This window comes from Myxocyprinus asiaticus, chromosome 32 (genome assembly GCF_019703515.2).
Source record: "Myxocyprinus asiaticus isolate MX2 ecotype Aquarium Trade chromosome 32, UBuf_Myxa_2, whole genome shotgun sequence".
In the NCBI taxonomy this organism is placed as follows: Eukaryota; Metazoa; Chordata; class Actinopteri; order Cypriniformes; family Catostomidae; genus Myxocyprinus; species Myxocyprinus asiaticus.
The window spans coordinates 5,117,514-5,135,888 of record NC_059375.1 but is presented as its reverse complement, the minus strand read 5'-3'; the positions used below and the strand labels follow the sequence as shown (position 1 = coordinate 5,135,888).

The window sequence follows — 18,375 nt, the reverse complement described above, 5'->3', positions numbered from 1 at the left end:
AATATCTTATGAATTATATCACTAGATTAGACAAACTTTGGAGACTTCGTAATCTATCATTTATCTACCCAAATCTTCACTTGACTCATGTCACTCTCCCAGCCTGTTATACCTATATTACAAATATATATATATATATATATATATATATATATATATATATATATATATACACTATATTGCCAAAAGTATTTGCTCACTCATCCAAATAATTGAATTCAGGTGTTCCAATCACTTCCATGGCCACAGGTGTATAAAATGAAGCACCTAGGCATGCAGACTGCTTCTACAAACATTTGTGAAAGAATGGGCCGCTCTCAGGAGCTCAGTGAATTCCAGCGTGGTACTGTGATAGGATGCCACCTGTGCAACAAGTCCAGTCGTGAAATTTCCTCACTACTAAATATTCCACAGTCAACTGTCAGTGGTATTATAACAAAGTGGAAGCGATTGGGAATGACAGCAACTCAGCCACGAAGTGGTAGGCCACGTAAAATGACAGAGCGGGGTCAGCGGATGCTGAGGCGCATAGTGCGAAGAGGTCACCAACTTTCTGCAAAGTCAATCGCTACAGACCTCCAAAGTTCATGTGGCCTTCAGATTAGCTCAAGAACAGTGCGTAGAGAGCTACATGGAATGGGTTTCCATGGCCAAGCAGCTGCATCCAAGCCATACATCACCAAGTGAAATGCAAAGCGCCGGATGCAGTGGTGTAAAGCACACCACCACTGGACTCTAGAGCAGTGGAGACGCGTTCTCTGGAGTGACGAATTGTGCTTCTCCATCTGGCAATCTGATGGACGAGTCTGGGTTTGGCGGTTGCCAGGAGAACAGTAGTTGTCTGACTGCATTGTGCCAACTGTGAAGTTTGGTGGAGGGGGGATTATGGTGTGGGGTTGTTTTTCAGGAGCTGGGCTTGGCCCCTTAGTTCCAGTGAAAGGAACTCTGAATGCTTCAGCATATCAAGAGATTTTGGACAATTCCATGCTCCCAAATTTGTGGGAACAGTTTGGGGATGGCCCCTTCCTGTTCCAACATGACTGCGCACCAGTGCACAAAGCAAGGTCCATAAAGACATGGATGAGCGAGTTTGGTGTGGAAGAACTTGACTGGCCTGCATAGAGTCCTGACCTCAACCCGATAGAGCACCTTTGGGATGAATTAGAGCGAAGACTACGAGCCAGGCCTTCTCGTCCAACATCAGTGTCTGACCTCACAAATGCGCTTCTGGAAGAATGGTCAAAAATTCCCATAAACACACTCCTAAACCTTGTGGAAAGCCTTCCCAGAAGAGTTGAAGCTGTTATGGCTGCAAAGGGTGGGCCAACGTCATATTAAACCCTATGGATTAAGAATGGGATGTCACTTAAATTCATATGTGTCTAAAGGCAGATGAGCGAATACTTTTGGCAATATAGTGTATATATCTCAATGTTTGTAAAATTTAGAAAATGGCAAAAATCTTTCAAAGTAACGCAATCTATGGTTTTAGCTCGAGGAGGGCTTCCCCAGCTCCCAAATAAATCTTGGTTCCTCATTTATGCATTTTCTTTTCATTTGACAGTCTTGGGAAGTTGTAATCGGGATGCACTCAGGTTAGTGATGACAATTACAAAGAAGACATTTAATCTATACATCATCAAGAGCTGAAAAATCCTCAGATGCCAAAGTACTAAAGAAACCAAGTACATTCTCATGTATTTTATTTTTAATACATTTGCAAAACATTTAAAATGTAATCCAATCAAACTGTAGAGCCCTACAATATGACCTCCAGCAGGCTACTGGTGTGCCTATTTCTGACCAAACTGTCAGAAACAGACTACATGAGGGTGGTATGAGGGCCCGACTTCCTCTAGTGGGACCTGTACTCACAGCCCAGCACCGTGCAGCTCGATTGGCATTCGCCAGAGAACACCAGAATTGACACATCCGCCACTGGCGCCCCGTTCTCATCACAGATGAGAGCAGGTTCATACTGAGCATGTGACAGACGTGAAAGAGTCTGGAGACGCCGTGGTGAACGTTATGCTGCCTGCAACATCATCCAGCATGACCGGTTTGGCGGTGGATCAGTGATGGTCTGGGGAGGCATATCCTTGGAGGGTCACACAGACCTCCACGTGCTAGCCAACGGTACCCTGACTGCTGTTAGGTACCGAGATGAAATCCTCAGACCCATCGTCAGACCTTACGCTGGTGCAGTGGGCCCTGGGTTCCTCCTGGTGCAGGACAATGCCCGGCCTCATGTGGTCAGAGTGTGTAGGCACTTCCTGGATGATGAAGGCATTGATGCCATTGACTGGCCCTCACATTCCCCAGACCTGAATCCAATTGAGAACCTTTGGGACGTTATGTATTGGTGCATCCGATGCTGCCACGTAGCACCACAGACTGTCCAGGAGCTCAGTGATGCCCTTTTGCAGGTCTGGGAGGAGATCCCCCAGGACACCATCCACCGTCTCATCAGGAGCATGCCCAGACATTGTTGGGAGTGCATACAGGCACGTGGGGGCCATTCACACTACTAAGTCACATTATGAGTTGCCGTGATGAAATTCACGCAAGTTGGAACAGCCTGTGATTTTCAATTGTTTACTTTGATTTTCGGTGTGAGTTTGAATCCAGCCCTCAACTGGTTGGTGATTTTGGTTTCCATTGACCGTTGTTACATAATTTTGTTCTCAACGAATTACACAATGTACAGTAAAGATTTTGATCTTCAATATATTTCATTCATCGAGAGCCGATGTGTGTGTTCCCTTAATTTTTTTTTTTAGCAGTGTGTATAATATATATATATATATATATATATATATATATATATTATACACTGAACAAAAATATAAATGTAACAAGTGTTGGTCCCATGTTTCATGAGCTGAAATAAAAGATCACAGAAATTTTCCATAGGCATTGATTAGATTAGATTCGGGCCTAATGAATTTATTTCAACTGACTGATTTCCTTAAATTAACTGTAACTCTTTGTAAAGAGTTTGAAATTGTTGCATGTTGCTTTATATTTTTGTTCAGTATATATATGCATTTTTCTTTGATCAATTTGTGCAGCCATCAAAATGACTTTATAAATAATTTACTTATTTCCTATTAGTCTGTTGCTTACACACTGGGATACACCAATCACCACAGAAAATTAGGGCACATTGGCTCAGAACTTACGTTCATATGTTCATGCAAACATTTTTGTTGTCGGTAAACCATAAGGCCTGAAACAGCCTCTATGCAAGAACGTGACCACAAATGCTTCTAGCTACAGAAGCTCGATTTCATGCTTTCTGGTGTTCCGAAAAGTATCAAAATGCAAGTCATAACACAATGCAAGTATGCATCACATTTTCAGTGTTGCCATGCAGAGTTTTTGAAAAGTTATACATTTAAAAAAAAAAAAAATGTCTGACTACTTTGTTGGTTTCTTTCTTTTAAAAATAATAAATGACTCTTCATCCAAAATATTGCTGTCAGAAGGTAGCTATACTTGGGGACGATTTGTGTAGCTGGGTTAATCACCACAGCAACTGTCCCAGTGCCACCCACATTTAAATGACCCAAGCAACAATTACATCAAAAATTATGTAAAATAACAATACAAAATAAATAAAAAACCAAAAAGGTAAGTGAGAGTATGATCTGGCAGAAAGGAACCACTTTGTACACATCATTACACAACAACAGCAGAAATAAAATACAACTACTACTAATCATGATCATCATCATCAATAATCAGTCATCTCAGATCAGAGGTTTTTACAAGGGCAGTAAAACGTTCAGGGCACCTCAAAGATTCATGTTGACTCGATTAATAGTGTAGCTTGTTTTATTAACTTTAACCTGTTTCAATTCAGTTTCACACTTTCAGGATCCAAGCATAACAGTTTTAAAACAAACCAAAGTAACACTTGATGGAAAACAAAAGTACTTGTGCCGTAGAGAAGAACAAACCTAAACAAACTCGCAGATGAGAGTGATGCCCATCTTGAGAAACAAACCAATCAAGATCATCCTTTGAGGCCCCAATTTACTTCCAGAAAAGTTCTTCTGCGTTCTTCGTTCAGGCGTAAAAGAAGTTCGAAACAGCCGAGCAACGGTATACTGTTTGCGAACATTCAGACACACACCGCACCATGGTGGGAGGCGTTTAGAGATACAGTTTAAGTCAGAAGTTTACATACACTTAGGTTGAAGTCATTAAAACCTTTTTTTTAATGACTCCACAGATTTCATATTGGCAAACTATAGTTTTGGCAAGTCGTTTAGTAATTTTTCCAACAATTGTTTGCAGACAGAATGTTTCACTTTTAATTGAATATATCACAATTCCAGTGGGTCAGAAGTTAACTGTGCCTTTAAGCAGCTTGGAAAATTCCAGAAAATGTCAAGCCTTTAGGCAATTAGCTTCTGACAGGTTAACTGGCTAATTGGAGTCAATTGGAGATGTACCTGTGGATTGCCTCCATTCAGACTCAGTGCCTCTTTGTTTGACATCATGGGAAAATCAGCCAAGACCTCAGAAAAAAAAAGTCTGGTTCATCCTTGGGAACAATTTCCAAATGCCTGAAGTTACCACATTCATCTGTACAAACAATAGTACGCGAGTATAAACACCATGGGACCACGCAGCCATCATACCGATCAGGAAGGAGATGCATTCGGTCTCCTAGGGATGAATGTAGTTTGGTGCAAAAAGTGCAAATCAATCCCAGAACAACTGCAAAGGACATTGTGAAGATGCTGGAGGAAACAGGTAGACTAGTATCTATATCCACAGTAAAATGAGTCCTATAACCTGAAAGGCTGCTCAGCAAGGAAAAACAAAGGCAATGCTACCAAATACTAACAAAGTGTATGTAAACTTCTGACTTATCACATTCTTAAAATAGTGATCCTAACTGACCTAAGACTAAACTGTACATTTAAATAAGAGGATGCTCAAGACATCAATATGACATTAAAATGTGTTATCAATGACTTTATGCCTCATTCTATGAGTAGAATTTATATGAGATCAGTAACAGAAGCTGTTTTAACAACTTGATAATGATTTAAAGTAATCTCTCTCTCTCTCTCTCTCTCTCTCATATATATATATATATTACACACACACAGTAGATAACGCTTAATTTGTCTTGTTTAAATTCTGAATTCATGGAGCTATTGAGCTAACATGCTATACACGGCCGTAATATGCGCCAATTACACTCTGTTATTGTAATTTATGATGACACTGATACTACTGCAAAGATGGGTGTATAAAAGAGTCTTAATGGGTAAAATACAGATAAAAGAATAAGAGAGGCATATCTTACTTTGGGCAGATGTGTGAATGGCTTTCGCTGCAGATGATACATGATGAATGGGCACTTGAGAGTATTTGAGTCCTTTTGTAGACCAATTAAACAAAAACAAAAAGTTCTTGGAAAATGTCTCTATGCGAACGATCGTACAGATGTAGCTAAATTTGCACCAGCTTGCTAATAATTGTACACTGGTGTGTGCATGTTGACTGATCTTGACTGACTGAACAATATCAACAGAATTATCTATGGGCCTCAAGGTAGGTGGAGCTCCAGTTCACACCTACTGTTGATGTGGACCAATGACAGTAAGGTGTTTAGCAACCGGTAACACGTTTTCTGAAAGTTTGCCCAGGCGAGCTATTACGAACCACCGAAACAAACACAAGAACACCTTTTTTTGTGATTTTGTTCACACCTGTTCATTCTTCGATTTCATAGGAAGTATATCGGGGCCTTTACAAATGAACCACGGCTTGAAGAATAGGTCTAAACACCCAAAAGTACAGAAGCAGCTTTAAACAAAACAAACATTTAAAAATCATGACCACAAGACAGTGGTAAATAAACTAGGAATCCAGGCTGTAAATCATCTTAAGGCATCCATAGGGTGTTTGTGGTTGTGAATGTGAGGCCTGATCTTCTGAGGGTCAAATGATGCCAGATGGTCATCAGATAAACCAATAAGAGTATGTGAAGTAACTGAGGATACAGAGGTATGTATAACAACATTCAAGCAAGTCACCGAACCAGCGGTCAAGCCGAATGTCAAATGACACCTAGTACAAAACTCACTGACCTTTGACCCTCCCATATACAGCTGACATGTAGATGAATACTTTATTTCTAGAAGAGGAACATGAACAGAATGGAGAGAAATGATGAGGGTTTGTACAGTTGCCATTATCAACTGAAGTTGGTTTAATTGAAATTATCGCATTTTCAAATGTTTACAGCAAATTGTTAAAAAGAATGCCAAACTTTTAATGATCACAGAAATAAAAAAAAAAAAATAAAAAAATATATATATATAAAATAAAATAAAAAAATGTAGTGACTACCCATTATTTTGGAGAAATAGATATGCCCTTGGGCAAACAACTCACTATGACATCAGAAGAATCAAAACTGCATGTGTAGTGGCGTGCTGAAGAAATTACATTTCAGCCTTTTCAAATTTAACGTTTTAGACTCCAATTAAATGTCCGATCTCCAAGAACATACTAGTTATTGAGGGGGAAAAAAAGAAAGTCCATCATTCATCTTTACTCACACTTCAAAGTCCCATTAAATATAAGAGCATTATTCCAGAACAGTGGATAAATTACAGGTTTGTTTCCAACTAGATGGTGTTCACTATAGGCGAGGCAGCGACACCATGTCCTCATCCACCTCAAACTCCTCGGCTCCTTCAGGGGAGAAGAGGTAGGTGGGCGGCTTCCAGGGAGATTCCTCAAGGCAGGATGGGTATAGTTTACCCACGGCGCAACGGAAATCTTTACCAAGGTCCCAGAGCACGCGCTCTGACACAGGTTGCCTCAAGCACCAGCGATCGAGCTCCAGGTCGTACTGATACAGAGCATATTTTGCCCGCTCGTTTAAGTGAGTCTCACGTATAAAAATGCACAGCGTGTTCAGTAGCACCACCGCACGCACGCAGGGGTCCGAGTACCGCTTGGCTGGGATGTTGGCAGCCAGACGCCATTCGTTTTTGTTGACGTCGTATATTTCCACCGTAACGGAAGAGCCATCGATGGTGCTAGTTGGTAGACGCAAGCCCGAGTTGCCCACCACGTGCAGACCACCAATGTAAAAGATGTGCTCTCCTAATGCAGCCGCAGAAGCAAAGCATCGACTTGTCTGTCGCATGGCCATTTCCACCCAAGTGTCCGCTCGAGGGAAGTAACAGTACATGAGGTCGTGAGTCATGACATAGATGCAGTCGCGAGCCATTACCGCCGTGCTCCAACTCCAGGCGCAGGGAAGAGGGCTGGCCATGCTCCATTCGTCTTGCTCGCAATCGTATCGCTCCACTGTGCGCTTATTCAATTCACCACCCACGTTATCACCACCAATAGCGTAGATAAAACCCTGACAGTACACTAGTGACGGCTTAGTGCGTGCGCACAGCATTGGTGTTTTGGCAACCCAGGCATTCTGCTGAGCATCCAACCAGTAGAAACTGTCCACAGAGCAGTAGGCTGCCTGCAGCTTGCCACTCTTGCTGCCGTGACTAGCCAGAGTGCTTTTCAATGGTATCTGTCCACCGGCAATGAACACGTCGTTGTCTGGGGTGACCAGTGTACCAACCTTCTGCAAGTCTCCAGGCGGGCTACTCAGTTTATAGACCTTCTCCGCTTGTGGGCTATAACAGACGACCGCATGACGTGGACCAATCATGAATGGGTGGCTTTCAGCTGGTGGTTCAGTCTCTACGAAAATCAGCATTTCTTCCTTGGTCATGCCCAGTCTGGGCTTAAAGAACTTTGGCATAGATTTATACAGGCCCTGCACGACCACAGACTTGTCATTTGGTGGAAGACCTTGGAACCAGGCACGTTGGGTCACCTCAGAGAGTGCGTCAATTCGAATCTGGCTTAGGACTGAGGAGAGATACTGAGAACGTGCTTCCATGTTGTATTCCAGCCACAGCATGGCCGCCTCACGTACCGTCTCCTCTTTCTCAACATTGAGATTATCGCTGCTCAGGAGATCCAGCAATAGCTCATGTGAGAGCTGCAGAAAGGCCTCCTGACGGTAGACAACAGGGAATTTGTGCTCCACCATGCGCTTCGCACTTTGCTTCAGCTCAGTGCAGCTGAACAGGTCACCGATGCTTAGCATGCGGACACAATTTTCAGCAGTGATTTTCTTGACCAAGTAATCCCGACACTGCAGTAAAACATCTTCCACCTGAGGATGAGAATACAGGTATGAACCAATTAGAAAACAAACAACAGTATGATAAATACTATGATTCTCTAAAAACTCTTGGGAAAAAAATTATAGTATATTATAGTATAAGTAAATGGTGGTTTGATATAGTAGGGATAACAAAAAGGGTAAAAGTTCCTTGTGGCCAATTTTCATAAAATATGGTTCACAATGCTTTTAAAACATCATGTACATGTCCCAAATCACAAGATGATCAGCCGTTCAGTACTGAAATTATTTGCTGATGACAATTTTTTTCATTTGTCTGTACCAAAGAAAAGCACACCGAAATTCAACTTTCTCAAATGGATAATGAGTGTCTTAGTTAAGAGCACCCGTTCTGAAATTTGGTGGGGAAAAAAAAGGTTTTAATCCTCCTGATGTACATGTCTACAAAGTTTTGTTAAGTTTGGACCTTGTGTGGAAAAAATACAGTATACAGGTTATGTAGTCATTGTGGGTCATGCAAGAAAATGTATTAATGTATTAGCTTGTATCTACCAAATGGACTGACAAACAAAAATCTTTTAACAAGCTTTCTTCAGGACCATCTCTAGATGATGTACACCATATTTTATGCCAATGGGATGAACAGTTGTGAACAATTTAGGAAAGAAATTGGTTTTCCAGAATGTTCATAGTGTCCAGAAAGCATCCTCAGAACAAATACACCATGGTTCCAGCAGTTGCTCTATTTGGATCCCCAATAATACACTATGGCTTAAAACAAGTTTTTTAGAACCCTAAAAGTGCAGGATTGTTCTGCTTAAAGTCTGCAAAAATTTCATGTAATGCTAATGAGTGACATAATCAGAGTGGTTTTATGGACAGACACATCCCCGGTAAACTATTACTTTAATGTTAATCTGTGAAAATGAGAAGAGTATACACTTTCCCAACCTGAAGGAAACAGGCCGTCTCATAGAGCGGCTCCACAGTGCTGTCATTGATGAGCAGGTTGCCAGTGTAAGCGTAGGTTATGATGGTCTGGAGCGTTACAGGGTCAACATTTCTCAGGTGAACATGTGTCTGTTTGCTCTCACTGAGGCCGCTCATAAACATGGCTCTACAAGAACACAAAAAACAGTGATCAAATCAAGTAAACTTATGTATTTGCAAAGTGCAAGTGTCATTTGTCCATGGTCAAAGCTATCAGTTCATGGTCATTTGTCCATGGGTCAAAGCTGAGCTGTGTCTAAAATTACACTATGTTATGCACTCGTACGAATACTAAAATTTTAAACTACACTGAAGCATTCAGCATTTTTCAGCTGACAGAAGTGACGTTTCAAACGCATGTGATGTGTTGTCACTAGCTTCAGCACATTGGGCAACTTCAGTCCAACACTTATCTCTCAAATAATGTGCATATTCACACAGCGTAGGATGATGGTAAAAGATTTAACTCACATTTGCAAGGTGCTACCTTCACAGAAGTTTTGTTGGTTAATTAACCATTAATTACAGCGTGCTAACCGATTAAAACAGCAGAACCAGCTAATCAATGTCTTCAGGATTACCTGAAAATTACAGGCAAGTGTGTAAGAGCAGGGTTATAAGTAAGTGTTGTAGGATGTGGCCATCCAGGCATGGAATTTAATTGCCATGTCTTCAGAGCATAAATTAGTAACCGTTAGTGTTGTCACGGTACCAAAATTTCAGTAGTCAGTACTGATACCAGTGAAATTTCATGGTTCTCTATACCAATTTGATATTAGCATAAGTATGCTAATATGTGCTACTGAACACACCAGTTTAGATATTTTTAATTATTTTATCATTATTTTAATTATTGTTTTCCAGAACATTTTTTAAAGTTTAATTTCATCATCAAAATGGTGTCTAATCAATAAATTCTTAAAACTTTTAACAAGTGAAAATAGAACTTTTCAACGTCATTGCATTTTTTTTTTGCCAAACTTTTATTCAACAGCTGTCTTGCTTGCGATATTTTGATTAATAATTATATTATTATTGCAGTGAATATTACAATTTACTATACAGTATATATTTTTATTCAATTTCTTCAATTTCAGGCATCCAGATTTTATTTTGAATTGTGCTTTTATTATGACGTGTTTTTTGCCTGATGCTTCACTTGTCCATATAAACAGTTCTCATCACAGCGCAGAGTGATCATTAAAGTCTTAAGTCACGTCTGAAATTTCATCTGTTGACAATGTCATTTGAGTCTGACAAATGAAATGTAGGACACAGTTTGGAGTGTTTATATTAGATTACTGGTGTTTGTGTATGTAGTCATTTTGAAATGTGTTTTAAATTTTATAACTGTGAAGCACTTTGGTCAACTCTGTTGCTTTAAATGCAATCTAAATATAGCTGAGTTGACATTAAAGTGCAAATGCTGTGATTTTAATTATATAAATATATATTTTACATGTGCTGCATAGTTCACAATGGATAAGTTATGCTCTTTCATCCGATACAACGTGAATGTTTCTCAATATCTGTGGAGTTTATAGTGGATGAGCGGTCGGATTTAATGTACGCAGCTCTTCCACAGTAAGACTGCAGCCTTAAGCGGTTTAATAAATAACACTAGGACATGTCACGATTTTAATTTGATTGTCAATTTCAGTGTAAAAGGAGTAAAACTGTCAGTCACACTGCATGCTGGTACCGGATTGAGTCGGTGTTTGGTACTACAGAAACACTGGTACCATTACATCTTTTTTAGTTTAGTATCGACTTGGTACTGAAGAACTGGTACTTTTGACAACACTAATAACAGTTATGAAAAGCAAAAATTTAGCAAATAATTTGTGAAGATTGGTCCATATTCAGTCCAGAAGAATGCCTATTAGGGGTGTCAGAATTAACGCATTAACGTATGCGATTAATTAAAGTTTAACGTTCATTTTTCTTAATTGCATCTAACACATTTACCGTAAATACAGCATAAACACTGGTGTGAAGGGTGGAACCTTTAATGTGTCTGCTCAGAGTCCTTACACTGACACACACTTCAAAACACACACACACGCCAGAGCCCTTCTACCAAGGGGAGCCTACAAGCTTAACATATTGCGCAGTTCCATAGACATTCTATGGGCGGTACTGTCTTAACACACTAGTTGTCTGTTATGCTCTCTCCTATGATAGAGCCGTGGATCTCAGTAAATAAAAGAATCTCTGACAGCGCTTCCCTGTCAGTTATAAAATGATGGAGAAAGGAGCTCTTAGTCTTATTTGATGTCAAAATCATGAATCATGAACGCAGCTTTACGATTGTTGTAGGAAAGCAGACAGCCACAGTCTACCGGCAGATTAATATTGTGGAGGATGAGAGTTTAAGAGATTTAATGCCCATTGCAATGAATATGCAACCTATGTGGGGACTAGTTCCTTTAATTAGTCAAACTCCCACTTAGATTTTGGGAAACGTTAATGTTACTTGAATTTGTTCTATTGTAGTGCATTTCTATGTTTATTTGTTTGGAAAATGTTAATAAAGCATTATATTGCTAAATATTGTTTTCTTTCCTAAAATGGAAATAAATACATTCTGACAAGAAAATAAATATAATCTACGATTAATCACAAATAAAAAATGTAATTGACAGCACTAATTTAAAGCACTGTTTTATAAAAAAAATAAATAAAAGAAAATTATCCCATTCTCTCCCCAATTTGTAATGCCCAATTCCCACTACTTAGCAGGTTCTCGTGGTGGCGCGGTTACTCACCTCAATCCGGGTGGCGGAGGACAAGTCAATCCACGCATTTTATCACATGGCTCATTGTGCATGACACCACGAGGCTCACAGCATGTGGAGGCTCATGCTACTCTCCGCGATCCATGCACAATTTACCACACGCCCCATTGAGAGCGAGAACCGCTAATTGCGACCACGAGGAGATTACCCCATGTCACTCTACCCTCCCTAGCAATCAGGCCAATTTGGTTGCTTAGGAGACCTGGCTGGAGTCACTCAGCACACTCTGGATGCGAACTCGCAACTCCAGGGGTGGTAGTCAGCGTCAATACTCGCTGAGCTACCCAGGCCCCAAATTTAAAGCATTGTTAATCATTTTTAATAGTACTAAATTATTAGAATAAATCTCTCTCAAGCCTATTCATTTTTTTATTTTAACTATACCTAGAGGTTGCTGGTCCAGGTTGAGTACATGAGATGTCAGCTTCTGTGAAAGTGCAGATGTCAGCTTCTTTTCTCACCACAGGTGATCGTTAAGCGGCACAAATTGCGGGATTATTATTTTACAAAAAATCTATCAAACATTTCGTATGCACTGTTCCATCTGTTAGCTCTGACAGAAGTATCACCTGTATGAAATTTGTCTGATGAGTTGTTAGGTGTGAGCACTCGTGCCAATGAGCGAGAGACCGGCATTGAGCAACAGCCAAGAATTAGAGAGCTCAAGGAGTGAAAAACATTGGGAAGCAGCAGACAAAATATAATTTGAAAATAAAAACAAATCACCTACATCTCCTGAACCACTGTCTCATCATTATTTTCAGCTTTTTTCAGTTCTGTGCCAATCAGTAAAATAACGGGCGTGAGATCGTCTTTCATGTTGTTTTATATCTTGTAATCACGAATAAACTCTCCCGTTGCTATGTGTGTGTGTTTGTGAATTAATTTCGGGATTGTAGTTTAGGAGACGAATGGTGTGGTTGATACACCTAGTGTAGTGTGCGCTTGGCTTTAGTATATGCACGTGTTACTGGGTCTGTCTCTGGCGTGCACATAACAGCACTGCGCAGCTGCGTTTTAAACTGATCTCAGAATCTATTCAGAATTTTTGAGTCGATCCAGAATCGTTGGAAGAAAAAAATCACGATGCATCGGAGCACCTATTTTTTTCTCCCACCCCTACTTGCAAGTGACCATTATCTGAGAAATAGACCAAAATATCTCCCTGAATGATTGGATATACTTGTATTAGTCTGAATCACAATTGGAGGAAATGAGGATGGAGATTTAGCTTTTTGTGAGTGATATTGAGGTAGATGGAGAGAGAAAGACTCCATGACAAAATGAAACAAAAGATTAAATCCTTAATTTTCCCACAAACCCACCTGAAGTACGAGCTGCAGGTGGCCAGCACCATCTTATGGCAAGGGAACTCATTGTCCTCTACCAGCAGAGTGATGTCAGTCAACAACTTTTGCTCGTAAAAGAACTTGAGTTGCTCCAGCACGGAAACGGCGTAGTCCGTGTTGACTGGCCGACGCTCTCCAACTTCTGACATGTTCGTATCCCATGAGTTTCCGCCCAGCTTCTAAAAGTCAGCGTGCCGGTGAACCACACGCAAACAGGAAGTTAGGTAAACCCACAGAGACAGCCGAGTGAGGTGGAGATCCTGTAAGTGTGGACGTCCCTGATCTTTGGGAGCAGCGGGACGTCACAGCTGCAATCCAGTGTTTAGCTGCAGCAGAGGATTCTGGGATTGATGTAGGGGGCAGTGTGAGGTAGAAATTTCTACATCAGAACACCTGCAGTCAAGTGTCTGTAAAACAAATGACACATTAAAGGTATCATGTAATGAGGAATCAAATATTCCTTTATCTTTTGACTAATGAAGTAATTGTTATATATTAATTAAATGCAATTATGTAATTACCAAACTTCAAGCATGTGGATGACGGTATATGTCAGTCACCATCGAAAACCATTTTTGACACAGGAAAAAAAACAAACAGAAGAGAACTATTTACCGAAGAGAGTAAACAACAGCTCTGTTTTAACATCAGTCAAGGCTCAGCGTGAGCTTGCCATTAAACCTACACGGATGCGCGTCTCTCCGCCCCGCAGACACTATATAAAACAGGCTTACCTAATAGAAGGCTAGTCTTCGCATGTGAAATTATCAAGAAGCAATTGAATGTTTTGATTCTTAAGGAGTTTTACACAGTACGTGGCAACCAACAAGCTTTTGCGATCTGGGCACTATATAGCACAAGCGCAACAATGCCTGCAACTGGGTCAACTCTCAATGACCCAATTACTGTAAATAGCCTATTGTATTCTGTGTTGCATGTAAGTGATAGCTAAAAACAAAAAATTTATTTTATATATCCATAGACTATTAACCATGAACACAACCTCAAACAAGATTTGTGGCCAGTAGGCATGTCTTAAAATATCGATATATTGATTATTAATTGTCAAGTTATTTTATTGATGTGTTTTTGGGGCATCAATATATTAACATTAACCGACATTTAAAGAATCCTAATTAGCGTGCTTCCCAATTCAGTCATTTGGCATTCTGTTTACTGAAATCTGGCATAACAGCGTTGAGACCACAAGAGGGTGATATAACATTTACTGAAGCCGTGGGTAGGACAAGGCAAACAAGTCCAAACTGTGGCACCATACATAAACATTACAAAGGTTTTTGTACTCCTTTAAGAGTGAACAAAGTGACGTTGAGGATTGGGTGTTATGTCAGTATTGTCGCTCATTATAGGTGAAGTTAAACAAATTGCAGAATTCACACACCCTAGAACAAGCCAAGTGATGTCAGTTACATTTTCTTATGTAATAGTAGCATGTATCATGACCTAATTTAGAGTAATTCATTAATGTAGTAGTTTCTTTCTTTTATTTTGTTTATTCTAACCAACATATGTATAGCCTTTACAGTTCTACCATGAAGTTCGCTGAACGAACTCAGGGTTTCAGGATTGGTTTCAGGTTGACAAATTCAAACCAATCCAATTAGTCTAAACTGGTACCATGATGCAGCTCATCAACTTTCTCTGTCAACTCAGGCTTTGATCCTGACTTTAAGATTAGATTACGTGCTCGTACACATGAATGAGTGATGTTTGCAGCAAGCAACCACATGCGAATATAAAAAATTTAAATGCATTTACACTGCTCAAGAGTTCAGCATGAAGTGCCCAGACAAGACAGTCACATCTATGGCAAGTGCTACAGCAAGCGTGGGGTGAAATGTCATCTGAGTATCTGGACAAACTGACAGCTAGAATGCCAAGGATCTGCAAAGCTGTCATTGCTGCACATTTTTTTTCAAAATGTAATATTCACATTATTAATGTCCTGACTATACATTGTGATCAGTTGAATGCCACTTTGGTGAATAAAAGTACCAATTTCTTTCCATAAAAGCAAAATCTGTACATTATTCCAAACTTTTGGCCACCAGTGTAGGCGGGAGGATGAATTAAAAATAAAAATGAGTCAGCAAGACTGGGAAGAAATATCATCTAATACATCCCATACCACTCAATCCCGTGTTTGGAGGGAATATGCTTGGAAGATACAAATGAGATTTTTTTTTTATAACACCTGTTATTCAAAGTAAATACAATAGCATGGTAAAAGGGGATTGTTGGAGAGAAAAAAAGGCTCATTACAGTCAAATTCTATATGAGTGCTCTAAATTGACAACTTATTGGAATGAAGTGATTAGACAGGTTAATTTAATATTGAACTGCACAATAGAAATACATCCAGAAAACCTTATTTTGGGTAAAATGCCATTGTCCTTAAGAAATAAAACTGTATAAAATATATTTAGGGTAATCAGAATAACAGCTTTGAAACAGATTACAAAAAATTGGCATGCAATAATAAGACGTATTTGTTTTTATAAAGACATATTTTGTGTACTGCTTATATTATTATAACTTCAAGTAAAATACTGCATGTTCATCTCAAGTCCTTGAAAAAAAGAAGGGGTTTGGGTGGCATTTTCCCTTTCCATAACAATCTTGAGCTTTTAAGATTTTAAAACGAATCTTTTTTTTTTTTTGCAGGTATCATATTAATCCATCTTACTGGCTGTTTTATAGATAGCCTAATATATTATGTTTATATTTTCAAAGATATTTTTTGCTATGGCTAAAAAGGGTAAATGAAAAGCAATTACATTTTAAATGAAATACAACACTATCTATTGAAAATCTACATTTAGATTATCACATAAATAATTTATCACGAGGAGTCGATTTTGTGGATTTCTAAGGTTTTGGCTGTAAAGTGTGCTGTAAGAGACACGGGGAGTGACTTGATTGCGTCAGAGATGTCATTTTACTCACAGCTGATTGGTTCAGCATCTGTTAGCGATCTGTACTCCAGAACGAAACCTGCTACGGAGCAAGTCAGCCGTGTAGTGTAAGTTGCTATGGCGATGAACACCGCTAAAAGCCATCCAACTTTCATGGTACCTAAAACTTGGGGTTGAGGCAAACTAAACTAAAACCGGCTTCATGGTACAGGCAATCGGACTAAATGTTGATATCAATATTTATTTAGTCCCGATTTTTTTGTCCTCGTCATCTGGTCACCCTAGTATCGGTATTGGCTATATTGGCCTTGATAATACTTGGTATCGGATCAAAAAGATGTAATATTACTTATGACGTTTGTAAATTGGCGGTGCAGCAGAGGTTTCCGGTGAAAGCTCATTACAGGGATAATGTCGCCATAGATGAAACTTAACCACATATTAAACTATATTTAACTGTATAAAAAAATAACTTATTTTACTCGCTTGCCTTGATCTCTACTTATACAAAACGTGTGTTTAATTCAGGCAGCATAATATCGATGTACTTCAACTAAACTATAGTATCTTAGACTACTGTGGTACTCCAGTATGCCATGTTTTAGCTTCAGTGAACAGTTTAACCCCCTTCGGACTCTTTTCATGCAGAGGTGATGTTCATAGGATCATACCCACACACACAGGCCTGCTCGAGGTGACCTTACCTCCAGTGCGCAGCGCGGAGCTCCGGCCGCCGCCGATGTCTTTTTGCTGGATGCAAACACACAAAGGCGAGGCTCAGTGACAGACAGCCGCTGCTAACAGCGTTTGGCCTGGCCTGACTCACAGTCTGATGCGGTCTGTGTCCAGCTCAAACAGCTGCATGCTCTAATCATGATTTAAGTGTGTAAATTAAACTCAACCGCGTGTTATATCTCGATCAGCGCTGATGTGTGTCGGTCTGCATCTAAATATGTGTGGATTTGATCTGACAAAAGCTAATGCTGCTTATTTGACACAAGCAGCAACATTTATCTACAATCTAACACATCGAGGTTCATTTACCTGAGCAGACCGATCATGCAATGATAAAAAAAAAATCATTTACGCACTGTATTTCACGGTGATGTGGCTTCTCAGGACCTGCACTTAGCGCGTGAGCTCCGGAAGTCTTCGCTCGGGAACTGAAGAGGGCAGACACACCAGAGATTTTTTAATAATTTATACGCCAACTTCCGCGGCTGTACCGTTGTAGAGAGCGTACAAGTCAACTAGCGTGTTACGACCGTAAATCACCATTTGCGTATACCATACAAATAAATGGGAGAGAGCCGTAAACTGACACCAACTTGTCGCAAAATTTACTGACTTATTTATCGTAATAATCTCCACACATAGTTCACTATAATGATGTGTAAAACATGTTGAAGATTAGCGGACATGTGTTAATTTAAATAAGTGATTAGCTGTTTCCTTACAAAAACAGTTTATTCAGCGTATCCTCAATGAAGCATCTCCTCCATTAACATCCATTCAAAAAGAACGGCCTCTAGTCTCTCGCCAGTGTACCACAGCGTTACGAACTTACGATGGCTGCATCCAAAAACATAGGCTGCTGGCCTGCTGCGTTATGAGTTAATGGCTCAACCAACAGCGTTTTTGAATGAATGGATGGACCCATGGAACTCTTAAGGAAACTGGTCTGAGGACAGTTTGAAAATCACATTATTTTCATCCTATCCGTATACAGCCTTCCAATGTAGCATTTTCCCGTTTTCGGACGCAACCGATGTGTTTTGCTAAGCTTGAAGCAGAGATGTTCTATACTAACAACCTCCGCGCATAGGAGAGAGCGTAACGGTCAACTAGCATGTTACGACAGTAACTCACCGTTTGCGAATACCATACAAACGATTAGGGAGTGCCGTAAACTGCCGTAAACCTGTCGCAAAATCGTCCGTGACTTCCCTTATAAAACAGCAATTTTATCGTAGTAATCTTCACACATAGTTTACTCCAAAAGGACTGTTTAGTGTAAAGCATGTTGAACATTTCCAGACATGCGGCCAATTTATTAAGTGATGCTTCTTCCTCACAAAAGCAGTTTTTTTTTCAGCGTGGGGAAG

General features: G+C 39.9%; 1 protein-coding gene across 5 annotated transcripts; it reads right to left on the bottom strand.

The window, feature by feature from the left end:
* Nucleotides 1-3,815: 3,815 nt before the first annotated feature.
* kbtbd2 (kelch repeat and BTB (POZ) domain containing 2) lies at nucleotides 3,816-18,108 on the bottom strand. 5 transcript variants are annotated; one of them, XM_051667543.1, is made up of 5 exons: nucleotides 17,728-18,108; nucleotides 17,362-17,433; nucleotides 13,311-13,741; nucleotides 9,149-9,314; nucleotides 3,816-8,227 (listed from the first exon to the last, which is right to left on the bottom strand). In XM_051667543.1, the coding sequence occupies exons 3-5, from the start codon at nucleotides 13,481-13,483 to the stop codon at nucleotides 6,671-6,673; spliced, it is 1,896 nt and encodes a 631-aa protein (XP_051523503.1). In that variant the 5' UTR covers nucleotides 13,484-13,741; nucleotides 17,362-17,433; nucleotides 17,728-18,108; the 3' UTR covers nucleotides 3,816-6,670. The 5 variants fall into 5 exon arrangements, with proteins under 5 accessions (XP_051523503.1, XP_051523505.1, XP_051523501.1 ...); XM_051667545.1 differs by lacking the exon at nucleotides 17,362-17,433; XM_051667541.1 differs by lacking the exon at nucleotides 17,728-18,108 and having other exon boundaries at nucleotides 16,975-17,675.
* Nucleotides 18,109-18,375: the final 267 nt, after the last annotated feature.

Excerpts from the sequence above, each read along its gene's own strand:
- kbtbd2 (XM_051667543.1), bottom strand. The coding sequence starts at position 13,483 with ATGTCAGAAGTTGGAGAGCGTCGGCCAGTCAACACGGACTACGCCGTT. Across the intron at positions 9,315-13,310 it reads ACCTGCAGCTCGTACTTCAG|AGCCATGTTTATGAGCGGCC; the intron begins GTGGGTTTGTGG and ends GTGTTCTTGTAG. Across the intron at positions 8,228-9,148 it reads AGACGGCCTGTTTCCTTCAG|GTGGAAGATGTTTTACTGCA; the intron begins GTTGGGAAAGTG and ends TCTCATCCTCAG.